Here is a 16,568-nt window from a genome sequence, read left to right as displayed (position 1 = left end):
GCTGGCGACTGTTGCCTGGTGACGGGCCTGCCGGCTGCGGGCCGGGCAGGGCGGGCGGTAGGCGTCCGCAAGAAGCGGGGCCGGGCGAGCGGCGAGCTCCGGGGAGCGGATCCCAGAGGCCTGAGTCCCCCGAAGAGGCCTTGAGGCGACTGGAGCCCGGGATCGGAGTCAGCTGGAGAGAGAGCCGCCCGCGCCGGCTTGGGAGCTCGGGTTTCCGTGCCGGAGATCTTGGTTCCTTTTGGGAAATTGGACACTACCCCAGGACTGGGTGAGATAGCTCCCCTCAGTTCTGAGCTCTGGCTCCGGTAACCTCGGTCACTAGTGAGGGCCCTGCCGCCCGGCGCCCTTCTCTGACAGTAGCTGTGGTTCTGGAATGGAAGGTTATTGTGTGTGAGGTGGGTGGGGCAGATGTTTGATAAAACTAAAATGCCCATCGGTGGTTCCTGCAGTCTGTTTTTCTGAGCGGGGAGAGAAAGGATAGAGGAAGGTTTCCGATAAAGCTGGCGAAAACTTCTTGTGATCTGATTGAGCACATACCTATGATCAGTAATTAAAGAGACCAGTATTACCAAATCTGCCCCTCTAACAGGCTTGGTGAGACTACAGACTCGAGCGACCTAAAAGCGCTATGCCAGTAGTGACTTAATTGTAAGTTGCCGACTAGTTTTTTCTACTACAAACTTGGGAATTATTTGTACGATGACAATTTTAAAAGAATAGGATTCTGTGAATGATTTTTCTAAGTAGCATGTCTCCGTTCTGGAAAATAAATACTTCTAATGAAAATGCTCCAAACCAGCCTGTCACTGTAAAACCCAATGTGATGTCTTGAAAGTCAGATGAGTGAAGATTCTTTTTGGACTTCGCAGATCTTTTTGTTGTTGTTTGACTTCCTGTCTTATTCCTTATCGCAAATATTAATATTTTAAAGTTTAAAAATGACTTATCAGCTAAGTGTATAAATTCTTGAGGCAACATTAAACTGTAGTCATAAAGGTTGCTTTTGGGGGACTGTGTAAAGGATGGGAACCTAATGGAAGGAAAGGGCCTTCTTCTTTTCAGATCTACAGGGTGTCCCAGAAGTCGCTATACATAGGGAAAATGGGAAATTGTAGCTAAATGTATTTTCATTTACAAAATATTCATTACAAAATTTTACAAAATTTTTCCTTTGTATGGAAACTTTTGGGACATCCTGTACTTTACCCACATGTAGAAACGTATTCTTTAGTTTCTAAGATCCGTAAACACCTAATAAGATAAATATAGGCACACTTAACTTCCATATAAGAGAATACTTTTTGCACAAATCAACCCTATAATTGGTAGTAACTACTCATACTCACATTTTTGAAATGTGTGATCTACCCCCGCCCCCAAGAAGAAAAATAGCACCCCTTATTGCATTTAACTCCATGGATAGTATCACCATCCATACCTTTCTATCAGAGTTGAAGTTTGACAATTCCTCTCTCGTGCTTCATAATCTCTCATGAAGTCCTGTTGAATATCTCTTGAATCTGTCTACCCTTCATCTTCAACAGTTGTCCTCTAGTTGCAGCCACCATCATCTCTCATCTGGACTACTTTAGCAGCCTCTTAATTATAGTCTTTCTGCATTTACTGTGGCTGCCTCTGTAGTTTTCCACACTAATTTTTGAAAATGCAGATCTAATAACGTTATCTTTGTGTTTAAAACCTTTCAATGACTACTCATTGTTTTTAAGATAAACTGACATCATTAACATGCCCTACAGGTCCTGCATGGTTGGATTGCCTTTCTAGCCTCATCTCCACAGTGCTTTCCAGCATTCTCTTTCTCCCCTAGTCACCCTGGCCTCTTTCTGTTTTCCTGCTTCAGGTACATGGCTGTGGTTATAATACTTCCTCTGTCTGGAAATGCTCTTCCTTTCCTTGTCATCCAGTTAAGACCTATTTATTCATCATTCAGCTCACTTCAGGGAAGACTTTACTGATTAGGATAGATTCCCCTGATTATATGTTCTAACACCACCATTGCAGTTGCCGTGTTTATTAATAATAAATTAATGAGATGTTCCTCACCTCCTCGTACTGTGTAAATAGTTAATAGATGTTTATTAAATGAATGAATCTATTTTATGCTTACTAAATGTGTCAGGAATTGTACTAAACATTTTATGTCATCATCTTTAATCCTTACAACAAGTACTTGAGTTATGGGTGGTTCTCCCCCTTTTTATAGACTAGAAATAGCGATTGGAAGGCTAGTTGGTGGTCATAGTTCTAGTAAGTGTTAGACTTGGCATTTGAACTCAAGTGTCCTTACCACTGAAGATTATGTATTTAAATAACTTAATTCTCACACTTTGTGCATCAGAATCACTAAGGATACAACTGCTCTAATTGAATCTTTATAGATTCTGATTCCAAATGTTTGAAATAGTACATGGGCATCCATATTGTTTAACAAGTTATCCAGGTTATTTAGATGTTCACCAGAGTTTGATGACCATTGTCTTAGACAATATTTCTGTGCTTTTTGAGTCTTTTACACATTGTACAACACAATAGTTGAGATTTCATACTTTTTTAAATCAAGGAAGAACTGTAGACCTAAGGAAGTGAACTTAGTGGTCATTTAGTCTAATTTCCTACCTAGTTTTTCCTGTCCCCCCTTTTCTAGCTGGAGAGCTTGAATAGTGAGAAGCTGCCACTCCTCTGCTGCTGCTGTTTTTTTTTTAAATTATAATTTCAATAATCTAATTATCTTATTAGTAAAAACTATACCACACTAATTACTTGGGTTGGAAGTACTTTCAAAAGACCTGGATCTAATCTCCCCTCAGATCTTATTATTTAAGTTACTAATTTGGTATTTAAGTAAATGTTGCCTTGTAATCTCTCATGTTGCTTTTTTTTTTTTTTTTTTTTTTTTTTTTTTAAGACAGAGTCTCACTTTGTTGCCTAGGCTAGAGTGAGTGCCGTGGCGTCAGCCTAGCTCACAGCAACCTCAAACTCCTGGGCTCAAGCGATCCTCCTGCCTCAGCCTCCCGAGGAGCTGGGACTACAGGCACAAGCCACCATGCCCGGCTGATTTTTATATATTAGTTGGCCAATTAATTTCTTTCTATTTTTATGGTAGAGACGGGGTCTCGCTCAGGCTGGTTTTGAACTCCTGACCTTGAGCAATCCGCTTGCCTCGGCCTCCCAGAGTGCTAGGATTACAGGCGTGAGCCACCGCGCCCGGCCTCATGTTGCTTTTTAAATCTTATTGTACCATAGTCTTAAATTTGTAACCAGTGACAAAACTGAATGTTTTACTTCTTGTTTTTCTCATCTACTTATTTACTGCACACCTACTAGTTACCCAGTAATTTGTTGAATGGATGTGTACTTCTCTGTACATTGCTAAGTCTTTTTTTTATGTTTGTTTTTATTTTTATTTTTTTGAGATAGGGTCTCACTCTGTCACCCAGTTTGGAATGCAGTGGCCTCATCATAGCTCACTCTAATTTTATATTCCTGGGCTTAAGCAATCCTCCTGCCTCAGCCTCCCAAGTAGCTGGGACTACAGGCACATACCACCATGCCCAGCTAATTTTTTTATTTTGTGTGGAAATAGGGTCTTGCTCTTGCTCAGGCTGGTCTTGAACTCCTGGGCTCAAGTCATCCTCCTGCCTCAACCTCCCAGAGTGCTGGGATTACAGGTATGAACTACCTCTCCCGTTCCTTTTTGTATTTGTTTTTAAACTAATGCTTGTTAGGCCAGGTGTGGTGGCTCACACCTGTAATCCTAGCATTCTGGGAGGCTGAGTTGGGAGGATTGATTGAGCCCAGGAGTTCAAGGCTGCAGTGATCTATGATTGTGCCACTGTACTCCAACCTGGCAACAGAGCAAAACCCTGTATCCTAAAAAAAAAAAAAGAAAAGAAAAGAAAGAAAGAAAGAATGAATCAGTATTGTCTTCTGTAAGGTATCTGTTTTGGCTCAATTGTATCTAATAATTTAATAAGGTACTTTCTGTAATTGTAAAGATTATACTCAGCTGGAATAATTTTTTTTCTGAATAAGATTAAACATGACTTCTATATCAGCCAAAGAATAGTATAAACCATTTTTTTGAAAATTTTCTCTTTAAAAACTTCTAGTAACCTCTTAGTACACCCATAAGAAGAAACATATATTACAAGAATATATCCTAGGATATCTTTGTTTAGATATGAAGAGATAAGCACTGTCTGTGGGAGTGTGGGAACAAAATTTCCTCAGATTTTGTGAACCATTAACCAAAAGTATTTCATGTCATGTGAATGTAATTCTTATTTTTTTTTATTCTTTCTTTTTTTTTTTGAGACAGAATCTCACTTTTGCCTGGGCTAGAGTGCCGTGGTGTCAGCCTAGCTCACAGCAACCTCAAACTTCTGGGCTCAAGGGATGCTCCTGCCTCAGCATCCCAAGTAGCTGGGATTACAGGTGTGCACCACCACACCTGGCTAATTTTTTCTAGTTTTAGTAGAGATGGGGTCTTGCTTTGGCTCAGGCTGGTCTCCAACTCCTGACCTCAAATGATCCTCCTGCCTTGGCCTGCCAGAGTGCTAAGATTACAGGTGTGAGCCACCGCACCCAGTCTATAATTCTTATTTAGAATTATAAAAATTCATTTAATAACTATATAAATGGTTATATAAGTGGTATTCTTTAATTTTCAGTCATTTACATAAAAAGAAACCTCAGACCCTTGTGCCTCTTTAAGGGATAAAACAAACTATTTTGAGTCAATTTGTATTTATTTATTCTTTGTAGTCAATGTATATTATTTTGTGCTTATTGAAAGTCTAGTCTCTGCAAGGTGCCATGAGAGTGAAAGTTATTAAATGTAATTTCATTGTCATAATGTTACTACAGTAACCTTTTTATTTGTGTTGCAGTATTTCAACAAAAATGTCAGCAAATTCTGCTTTTTAATATTTTATTCTTGGAGAAATAAGGGACTCTGTTTTCAGTTGTGTTATTTGAAAATTCAGGAATTTGTTTTAGTGTAAATATTTTTTTAAATTTTCGAGACAGAGTCTTGTTCTGTTATTTTGGGGAGAGTACAGTGGTGTCATCATAGCTCACTGCAACATTGAACTCCTGGGCTCAAGGGATCCTCCTGCCTCAGCCTTCCAAGTAGTTGGGACTACAGGTGCACGCCATTATGCCTGGCTGATTTTTATATTTTTTTAGTAGAGATAGGGTCTCACTTTTGCTCAGGCTGGTCTTGAATTCCTATGTTCAAGCAGTCCTCCTGCCTCAACCTCCCAGGGTGCTAGGATTACAGACGTGAGCCACCGTGCCTAACCAATTTTACCTGTTATATTCCTGCTATATCTAGAGTTCCTGAGCAGACAGAACTGAAGGAATTGCCAGTTCCTTTCAGCTACCTGACATTATGAGCTGTAACACTCAACCCACTTTTGCCAGGTGCATGTAAAATCTAGTATTACAACAAATTCATGTACTGGTTCTACTGAAAGCCAAGTGGTAGAGCCAGATGGTAGAGACCTACAATTTTGTAATTGTACTGAAGCTACCCTAAATCTTACTTTGGCTGAGATCTAGGAGAGGAATATGGTTGAATTTCAAGGGAATTCTCCTAAATGGTGTACAGGGAGAAAGGCCTACATGAATAAGCATTTCTGTCATTTACAACTGTGTGTGAAAAAAAAGGCTTATTTCTTTATTAATCAAATGAAAATTTGAAAAGCTATCGTTTTAAGATATTTGGATTCCAGGTTTCTTACATGTCATACTGCTATGCTAATAATTCAAAGTCTCATTTAAGTTTAGGCCTTATTTTACAGGCTGAGATCATTCTGTTGTTGGCCTTCTGTTATTCTCATGATATACTTATTCTTCTTGAGTCTCCTTGGATGACCATTTTTAAGGTTAACGTCTTGCCATATTGGCTCATGGTGCCCAAAGTTTTACCTTCCATCTAGACATTTTTTCTAAGTTTTTGGCCTGTGTATCTAAAAGCCTACTAGTTATCTCTATATGAGTATCATTCAAGCAGCTCAAATTCTACATATCCAAAATTGAGCTCTTCCTCTCACAAAATAGTTGTCTTCTACATGTCCTGCCTTAATAAATGGCTTCATCTTCCACTTGGACTCTAAACTTGGAGAGGGGGCTGGAGGTGGCATTCTTATTTTTGTCCCTTTATCTAGTTGGTTATAAATTTTTTTAATTCTAACTTATACTTGTTTCTTAATTTTCCTTTCTTCTTCCTTGCTGCTATTTAATTCAGTAACCTCTCTTCCTTTTAAAATTTGTTTAAAATGTGAGGTATAATATATAAAAGTGCATAACATACTATAATATGTAAATGTAAAATAATTATTCATGTAACTAGCATCTTTGAAACACCCTCTCTATCTACCACCTATTTCCTATCTTCCTTGTCCATATTTTCAAATGTCCTTTCCTTTATTTTCTTGCTTTGGGTACATTCTAAATTTTATGTATCTCTTTGTGTGTATGTGTATGTACATACATCATCCCTGAACTACATTTTGAAGTTCTCTTTAGTCTTGCCATATTCCCCACCTCCACCTCGTAGTATGTCTTTCACTCTGTTTGATGGAGTGATTGATCACTTTAATAATGCCCAAAACCCTTTTATGGCTTCTCATAGTGATTTCTTACCACTCAGTGCCATTGGTAATGTGACTTTTCTAGTCTCCTTTGTCATACTTTCTTCTTTTCCTCCAGCTTTTATCTGAACTGCTTTGTTTTTACTTTGTGTTTTTATGCCTTCAGTTCTCCTGTTCTCTATCTAGTTCACACCTCTGGCATTACTGTTTTGGGAAATATTTTTCTATTCCTTGGTTTTTGCTCCTATTAACACTCTGTGGGTATATATTCTGTAGCATTTTATCACTCTATAGGCTAACACTGTGGTTGTTTTACTTGTCTGTTTTTTTCTCCTTTGTTAGTAAGATCCTTCATAGCTTGTTTTCCCTTTACCTCTTCCTCAGTTTCTCATATGATAGCGAGTACATGGTAGGTGCTCAATAATATTAAATAAATCACCAGATGAATTTCCATGTCTGTTCCCTATCTTGTATATACCAATGTTGACTCTGTTTGGATGATGAATAGCCATCTCACAATTGAATATCAACTTTGAAAATATCCTTTATTTTTCATACTGACCTCTGTAGTTTTCAGATCACACTGTAATTTTCCTCTCCTCTATATCTTGGTATGTGGTAATCCTTCTTTCTGGAATACTCCTTCATCTTTTTTTCTGACTGCAGAACACTTTATTTTTGAGCCCATCTTGATGTTCTGGTAGCATGGTACATTCCCACCTCTCCTTAATTGCTATAACTCTTTGTAGGTCTGAGTCTGCTATTGGACTGAGTCCCTAAAGAGCAAAAAAAGTTTCCACTTACATCTGTATTCCCAGTGTATAACAAAGTGCATGGCATATAAATGTAGCTAGTCAGGCAGAGTTAGAGGAATGGATATGGTTTTAAATAGGATTTGGTCACCCTTTACCTCCCCCATCGAAATCAACAGCAGATGTTCATAGAGAACAACTTGGCATAGCAAATAAATGTTTTCATAATACCAGTAGCAACATTTTCTAACTGCTTTAGAAAATGCAACATTAAATTAAAAGGGAAAGTGAGTCTCTATTTCCATTTGCAAACAGTTCAAATTTTTAATAGAAGAAAGTAGGCTACATCTGCATAAGTATAATTTAATTAATGGAGAAAACAGGATATTAACTACCTTAGTCCAGTGATCTTTAAGTATTTTTGCTTGTATATGAAATAATTTTATAAAACAATGTACTCCTTTGCATGTTTTTAAGTTGATGACATCTGAAGTTTTTGTCAAGCGTTTAAATAGTTGCAAAGGATCTAATTTCTAGATTGTTGTATATTGTGATTGTGCTTTACTTCATTGAAACCTTGGAGTTTATGTTTATCATTTGAAATAAATGTGTTCCTATACATCTCTGTGACAACCATCTTCTTAATTGTAATTCTTTGATTTCATGGAGTCTTGCTGTTAACATCTGGCCTGGGAGATATAAAGTATGACCTCCTTCCATATTTCTCACTAAATTTCTTTTTGCTTTTCTGTTAAGGGACTTTCTCTCAGGATTAGTGCATTCTCAAATTGCATCCCATTCCCTTTGCTAAGTTTTTTACACCTAGGAAAATGACCTATATAATGAGACTGGGATGGCCGAGAGAAATTTTTTTCTAGTCAAGTAGGAAAAATTTTTGAATATAGAGGTGGTTTAGAAAATCTTTAGGATGTAGACTTGTTCTGAGGCAACTCAAATTTAGGACAGAGTACATATGGAACATGAAGATTTGGAAAGTAATAGTTTTTTTTTTTTTTTTTTTTTGAGACAGAGTCTCACTTTGTTGCCCAGGCTAGAGTGAGTGCTGTTGCGTCAGCCTAGCTCACAGCAACCTCAAACTCCTGGGCTCAAGCAATCCTCCTGCCTCAGCCTCCCGAGTAGCTGGGACTGTAGGCATGTGCCACCATGCCCGGCTAATTTTTTCTATATCTATTAATTGGCCAATTAATTTATTTCTATTTATAGTAGAGACTGGGTCTCGCTCTTGCTCAGGTTGATTTCGAACTCCTGAGCTCAAACGATCTGCCTGGCTCGGCCTCCCAGAGTGCTAAGATTACAGGCGTGAGCCAACGTGCCCAGCCAGTAATAGGGTTTTTAAGCCATTTTTGTGCCGTGGACCCTTTTGACAATCTAGTGTAGCCTATGGATCCCTTCTCAAGGTAGTATTTTAGAATCAGTTTGTCAGTTTTTACAAAAAACCTGCTGGGATTCTGGTTGAATTGCATTGAGTCTATAGAATGAAGGGGAGAATTGACATCTTAATGAAATTGAGTCTTCCAATTCATGATTACATAATCTTCATTTGTTTAGGTTTTCTTCAGTTTTTCTCAGCAATTTTTTGTTGTTTTCATTGTATATGTCTTATATATCTTGTTAAGTTTATCCATAGGTATTAATATTTCATGTCCTTAAAATGGCATTTTTGAAATTGCAATTTGTGCTTGTCTGTTTCTAATATATAGAAATACAGCCTTTAAAAAACATATTGTTTGTGTATTCTGCACCTTGCTAAACTCACATATTCTAGTTGCTTTTTTGTAGATTCCTTCTAATATTCTATATATGTGATCATATCATTTGGAAATAAAGAGTTTTACTTCCTTCCCAATCTAAATGGCTTTTATTTCATTCTTTTGCTTTATTGCTTTGGCTAGGACCTCCATTGGAATATTGAATAGAAGTGGTAAAAGTGGATATCCTTACCTTGTTCCCAAACTTAGGGAGAAAAGCAGTTAATATTTTTTTTTTTTTGAGACAGAGTCTCGCTTTGTTGCCCAGGCTAGAGTGAGTGCCGTGGCGTCAGCCTAGCTCACAGCAACCTCAATCTCCTGGGCTCGAGTGATCCTTCTGCCTCAGCCTCCCGGGTAGCTGGGACTACAGGCATGCGCCACCATGCCCGGCTAATTTTTTATATATATATCAGTTGGCCAATTAATTTCTTTCTATTTATAGTAGAGACGGGGTCTCGCTCTTGCTCAGGCCGGTTTCGAACTCCTGACCTTGAGCAATCCGCCCGCCTCGGCCTCCCAAGAGCTAGGATTACAGGCGTGAGCCACAGCGCCCGGCCAAGCAGTTAATATTTTATCTTTAAATATGATATTAGGCGTAGATAGTCAAAGATGTTATTTATCAAGTTTAGGAAGTTCCTTTCTTAGTTTATTATGAATGAGTATTAAAGTTTGTTTACTGAGATGATTATACAGATTTTTTTTTTTCATTATTCAGTTAATGTGGGAAATTACATGGATTTGTTTTCAAATGGTAAGTGAAGCTTGTATTCCTGAGGTGAACCTCACTTGGTTGTGTTAAGGATATTTACATATTAATGAGGGATAGTGGTTTGCAGTTTTCTTGTTATGGCATTGTTTGGTGTTGGTGTCAGGGTAATGCTGACTATAACATGAAAATATTCTAACTTCTTGTATTTTCTGAGTCTGTATGAACTGGCCATTATTTCTTACATAAAAGTGTGATGATATAATTAATACCTTATTCATTTAGAATCTGTAGAGTTTCCTCTATTTTATTTTTGATGTTGGTCATTTGTATCTTCCTTTTATTTATTTACTTATTTATTTTTGAGACAGGGTCTTGCTCTATTGTCCAGGCTGGAGTGCAGAGTTCAGTGGTGCAGTCAGCTTACTGCAACCTCGTACTCCTGAGCTCAAGCATTCCTCCTGCCTCAGCCTCCTGAGTAGCTAGGACTACTCAGGTATGTGCCATAACATCTGACTAATTTAATAAAAGCTTTTTTTTATAGAGACGGGATCTCGCTATGTTGCCCAGGCTGGTCTTGAACTCCTGGCCCCATGTGATCCCCCTGCCTTGACCTCCCAGAGTGCTGGAATTACAGGCATGTGCCACTATGCTTAGTCAGTTGTATCTTTTTATTATTTTGTTATTCTAGGGTTTATAGTATATATATTTTTAATTTACCATCATCTGCCTTCAAATGATATTATACTACTTCATGTATCATGTAAGAATCTTTCAAAAATATGCTTACTTGCTTGCTTTCTTGCTTTATTTTGTTTGTTTTTTTTACCCAGAGTCTCCCTCTGTTGCCTGGGCTAAAGGGCAGTGCTGTCACCACAGCTCACTACAACCTCACACGCCTGGGCTGGCGTAATCCTCTTGCCTCTCAGCCTCCTGAGTAGCTGGGACTACAGGCGTGTACCACCATGCCCCGCTGATTTTTCTGTTTTTCAGTAGAGATGGGGTCTTGCTCTTGCTCAGGCTGGTCTCAAACTCCTGACCTCAAGCATTCCTCCCACCTCAGCCTCCCAAAGTGCTAGAAAAAGATGCTTTCATTTTGTCCTCCTGTCCTTTGTTTTTTCATCTTTCTTTTATAAACATTATAACTACTATATACATGTATTTTGCTTTAAACGGTCTGCCTTCTTTTAAAGGGATTATAACATGAGAAGTTTTTGTTTTTATTTTCAGTGTCCTTTATTTCTTTTATAGATCTAGATTTCCATCTGGTATCTTTTTCATTCTCTTTGAAGACTTCCTTTAATATTTTTTATAGTGATTATCTGTTGGCAATAAATTCTTTCAGATTTTGTTTTTCAAAAAAGTCTTTATTTCATTTTTTTTTTCTTTTTTTTTAAAAGATGGAGTCTCAGGCTGGCCTTGCACTCATGGGCTCAGGTGATTCTCCTACCTCAGCCTCCCGAGTAGCTAGGACTACAGCCATGTGCCACTCTACCCAGCTTTTTCACATTGATTTTTGAAAAATTTTCTCCGCCAACCTATAGAATTCTAAATTGACAGTTTCTTTTAACACTTTAAAGACCTTAATCATTCTCTGACATGTATAATTTTTTTTTAAATTGTATATTTTTTATTTAAAAATTTTTTTTAGAGATAAGGTCTTGCTGTGTTGCCCAGGCTGGTCTTAAACTCCTGACCTCAGATAATCCTCCTGCCTTAGCCTCTCAAAGCTTGGAGATTACAGATGTGAGCGACCATGCCTGGTCTATTTGAGAGATTTTAATATCTTTGTGTGCTAATTCTATATTTTTACCATTTTGGAATCTGTTTTGTATTGACTGATTTTTTTGCTTGATTATAAGTCACATTCTCTTGCTTGTTGGCGTGTCTGATAATTATTGATTGTATGCTGAACATTGTGAATGTTATTGTTTAGTATCTAATCTTTTTGTGAATGTGTGTGCCTTCCTTTGTTGAGTATTGGGTTTTGTTCTTGTATTAACTTTAGTAATTTATGATTAGCTTGGTCAATTGAGGATTGCTTTTAGTTTGTTGCAGCAGTTTTAGGTTAGCTTTTACTCTAAGGATGGTATACCCTACTACTAAGACATGGTCCTTCTAGCGTTTCTGCTGAATGCCTTAGTGATCAGCGACAACTCTCCACTGTGGCTGGTGAGATGATTGATTGATTTGTAGCTGTGTTAACTCTGACACAATTACAGCTCATAGCTTTCTAGTTGTCCTTGCCTGACCTGGTGGAGTTTCACACTACTTATGTGCATCTTAGCATTTGACAAAGTGTGAAGGGGGCCCCTTGCTCTTTTTCAGCATAACTTTGAAATTGTATCCCAGAACTTCCAGCCACTTTAGCATTCCAGAATTCTATTTTGTTCTTTTCTTCCTTCATGTCAGTGTCAATTGTGATTATGTCTTCCTGGTTGGTGAGAACTGAGATTGAAAGGAACAGTTTGGTTTCTAGACTTAAATTTGTACTCAAGTGTATTGAGTCCTCTGAAGACAAAACCAACATATATAAATTAGTTACATAGGATGTTTTGCTCATTTGCGGGAATATTAAGCTTTTCAGACTTAACTATGAATAAGGCTTATTCAAATAAAAAATGATCTCTGTCCTTCTGTGTTTCTAGGTAGCTGTAACTACCCAATATTGCAGCCATGGAGTCCATGCTTAATAAATTGAAGAGTACTGTTACAAAAGTAACAGCTGACGTCACTAGTGCTGTAATGGGAAATCCTGTCACTAGAGAATTTGATGTTGGTCGACACATTGCTAGTGGTGGCAATGGGCTAGCTTGGAAGATTTTTAATGGCACAAAAAAATCAACAAAACAGGTAAGTCTTAATCCAGTATCTGATTGAAAAAAAACACACATGCTAAGTATCATAAAGTACATGTATGCATTTTTGTGTTAAGAAGTGCCAAAGTTCTTTAATGAATTCTTAAACAGGTTCTTTAGTTTTCATTTCATCTTATGAAGTCATACAAAACCAAATGCTTTTAGACATGTCCTGAATCTCCTGGTTACAGATAAACTGACATACCTTATCATCTTGCAGGGTTTCTTTGCTTACTTAATAAAATAAACCTGTCAGTTGAACAAAATATTTGATTGTAATATTTAACAAAGTATATGTTTTAAGATAAAAATTGTAGTGTTCCTTAAATTTTCAGATTTGTCAATAAGTTATTGGCAAAATACGAAGATAAATTTTTTAACATTAAGTATGTCTTATTTAGTGCATTCCTATTCCCTTTTATTCTATAGCTTTGTAGAAAATAGACTTCTATAATATTTTTGTGTTTAATCTGATGGTTTTTACCATTAGAGGGAGATATATTAATGGAATATAATCAGTAGGGTGTTGGGAGTTATATTTATTTCATACTTATTTGAAAACTATTCTTTTAGTAAAGAGTAGTTCGAGTTGAAATTTTTTTAAAAATTTGGCTTAAGAGACCAACAGATGGTTCGTAGAAATATGCAGGATTAAATTTTACTAGCAGCCCTGTAGAAGTGTGTTCTTTTTTTTTTTTTCTTTTCTTTTTTTTTTTTTTTTAAACCATACAGGAACTCTGGATAGAAGTGTGTTCTTTAAAAAATATTGTTTTCAATGTAGAAGTGTGTTCTTTAAAAAAAAATTGTTTTCAAAAGTACTTTCACTTCCCTGGATGTGAAATAGAGGGATTGATTGTAAGAAGTAAGGGATTTACTACAGACTTCCCAATGACTACCACAGCCATACAATTGTGAGTGTGCATTATGTGCTGCTTTTCCAAAGTCAGCTTATTTCCCAAACAAATATATTGAAGACCAAATTGACTTTGGCTATCTTTTTATGAAATAGGAATCTTGGTCCTATGATAGATTGCTGCTATAGAGTTTGTACCTAACCTGTAAATTTTGTTTTTATTGCCATTTGGAAGTGATCCAAATGAGATCTATTGAGATTTATTGAGATCTGTATCTTAAATGCTGATTGATTTAAGTTGTCACTTTTGAACGTTGTTTTCTCTTCCATTCACCAAGAGTTTATCCAAAAAGTAAGTGTTTTTTTGATTATTGAGTGCTTAAAAACCATTAGTGAGGTTATGAAATTAAATAAATGACCAACCTCCTTTGACACTAGCACAAATTGCTTTTTCAATCAGTTATATAAGGGGAAAACAAAAGAACAAAAACAAAATTATGCTTTTTGTTTTTAGAGACAAGTCTAGCTATGTTGCCCAGGGTGACCTCAAATTCTTGGGCTAAAGCAAATCCTCTTGCTTTAGCCTCCCCAGTAGCTGAGACTATAAGCACACACTCCTGCACACAGCTCAAATTTATGCATTTTTATTAAGGATGTGGTAATATAATAGCATCTCCATGCTTAACAAGAAGGATTCTAGGTATTTGCGTTGATATCAGTAGTTCATTTACTAAATCCCCTGATAATACTGGAGCTTCTGTTGCTGCTCAAAGAACATGAGAACCAGGCACAAATGATAGAGCCCATTTAACTGCTGACTGGCAGAACTGGGTTCTGTTAGGAAACTTTACTACATTCCATTTTTTTGCCAAATGTATTGCTTTGGGGTGAAAGGCAATTTTGGAATACATCAGTGCTCTTAGTGGATTTAGTTTTAAATTTCCTTTTTTGCCTCCTTTAAATGGCAGGGGTTAGAACTGAGAATCCTGTCTTTACTACTGGTTAATTCCTTGACACATCCACTGCCACATTACACTGCCATGAGTTGTATTTAACTCATGCTAGTTTTGAGCCTGGAGCCTTGTGAAGCATATGTAACTCACAAGTCTCTTCTTCTCCTTGGGAGCTGCGAGAGCTGTTTTTCAAGTTGCATATAACTCATGCACAGAAAATAACAAAAAATAAAGTTTTCATTAAATTAGAAAGGATCATTTGTTTTCGAAGTTTTTATTCTATTTTCATAATAAAATACCATGGCTCCAAGGAAAAAAAATTTTTTTTCTAGTATGGCAGTGTTTTAAATAATAGCAACATCTCTCACTTATTATATATGCATACTTTGGCCCCCAAATTTCCATCTTTAATAACTTGTTTAAATAAAGCATAACATAAAAATTAGCAAAGCCAATGAATTCCAATCCAGGGCATTTGTCTTAGAAATACCTCTCAAATATTCATAAAAAGAGAACATAAGAATAATTTCATAGGCCGGGCGCAGTGGCTCATGCCTGTAATCCTAGCACTCTGGGAGGCCCAGATGGGAGCTCAAGGTCAGGAGTTCAAAATCAGCCTAAGCAAGAGCCAGACCCCGTCTCTACTAAAAATAGAAAAAATTAGCCAGGCATAGTGGCGCAAGCCTGTCGTCCCAGCTACTGGTGAGGCTGAGACAGAAGGATTGCTGGAGCCCAGGAGTTTGAGGTTGCTGTGAGCTAGGCTGACAACACAGCACACTAGCCTGGGCAACAGAGTGAGACTCTGTCTCAAAATAATAATAATAATAATAATAATAATTCATAGCCTTTTTAGCCTTTTTTGTTTAAAGTTAGGCTATTGTGAAAAAATACTACTTTCATGGGTGACTTTCTTGCCAATGTTTATGCAGTGAATAAGCAATAGAATACCAAATATTCCTTTTGTTTTGTTCTAATAATTTTTCTGTAAAAAACCTCCAATTTTAACACGAGTTAGTAGTTGAATCTTAAGTGAAAGATATATGGATGATTGTTCTATATCATCTTTTTTATATATTTGAAAAATTTTATAATGAAAAGTTGAACAAGATTTTAATTCAAGATGATAATAAAATGCTTTTATTAATTGCTTGTCTTTATCGACTATCCATAGGCAGTAAACATGTGAGTGTCTTCTAGATGTGAGATACTGCTAGATCCTGTGATAGATATAGACACATAAGACATTGTTTCTTTCTTCAAGAAGATTAGAATATATATAAGGTGATAAGACTTTTATGTAGGTGATATGTGCCAGCAGAGTGGGTAATATAGCCAAGTAGTAAAAGAAAAACATAAATTAGAAATTAGATCATGGTAGATTCTGATGAAAGATTTTGTGGTGCGGAGTAAGAGTTTCATTTTAGGAAGTTAGTTTGAGACCTGAAGGGTTAACAGGACCACCTTGTTGACATTGATTGATTTTAATGAACTGAAACAAAGAGAAGATATTTTTAAGATAGTTGATAACCTATAAAAGAATATGTCATCTCTGACCTAAAACAATAAATGTCTGAAATAATTTGGTGGTGTTACTTTTCCTTATTAACAACAATTTTCCTCCTTAAGAGTGGGAACTTTAAGAGCTCGAGAGCCATTTCATGTGATTTTTTTTAGACTTAAAACGTCTTGAAAAATAAACACTTTTAAATTAGATACATTTATAAAATGTGTTATAGCAGAACACTTACTAAAATAAGATTGTGCGCATGAATGGTGAGGAACTTGTAACTTCTGGGTCATTTGTTTTTAGTTCAAATTAATATTACTTTAGACTCTTACCTCCTGGTTGACCTGTGTCTCATAATGAATGATCAAAAGAGCTAAGATTATGTGTTTGTATATAAGCACTGTTTAAAACGCGAATGATTTCTTCCTTGAAGACATATATCATGTTTTACTTGGGTGCTCCATATTTTCTCTGTGTTATTTCTGGGGCAACAGAATGGTGTGTTGGCTAAAAATATGGCCCTGTAGACTATCTGGGTTTGAATATTGACTTT

The 16,568-nt window shown here is 36.8% G+C and overlaps 1 protein-coding gene across 2 annotated transcripts in view; it reads left to right on the top strand.

Annotated features, from left to right (window-relative positions):
• The window catches only part of SCYL2 (SCY1 like pseudokinase 2), a 57,943-nt gene that overhangs the window by 348 nt on the left and 41,027 nt on the right, over positions 1-16,568 (top strand). The window contains exons 1-2 of one of the 2 annotated variants that reach the window (XM_020287901.2): positions 67-268; positions 12,493-12,697. In XM_020287901.2, the coding sequence (XP_020143490.1) occupies positions 12,521-12,697 (177 nt within the window). In that variant the 5' untranslated portion in view covers positions 67-268; positions 12,493-12,520. Of the gene's footprint in view, positions 1-66; positions 269-12,492; positions 12,698-16,568 lie in introns of those variants that run through there. The other variant, XM_020287900.2, reaches the window with a different exon arrangement.

This window comes from Microcebus murinus, chromosome 10 (genome assembly GCF_040939455.1).
Source record: "Microcebus murinus isolate Inina chromosome 10, M.murinus_Inina_mat1.0, whole genome shotgun sequence".
NCBI lineage: Eukaryota > Metazoa > Chordata > Mammalia > Primates > Cheirogaleidae > Microcebus > Microcebus murinus.
Note: the sequence above shows the minus strand (reverse complement) of the source record. Positions and strands in the feature narration are given on the sequence as shown.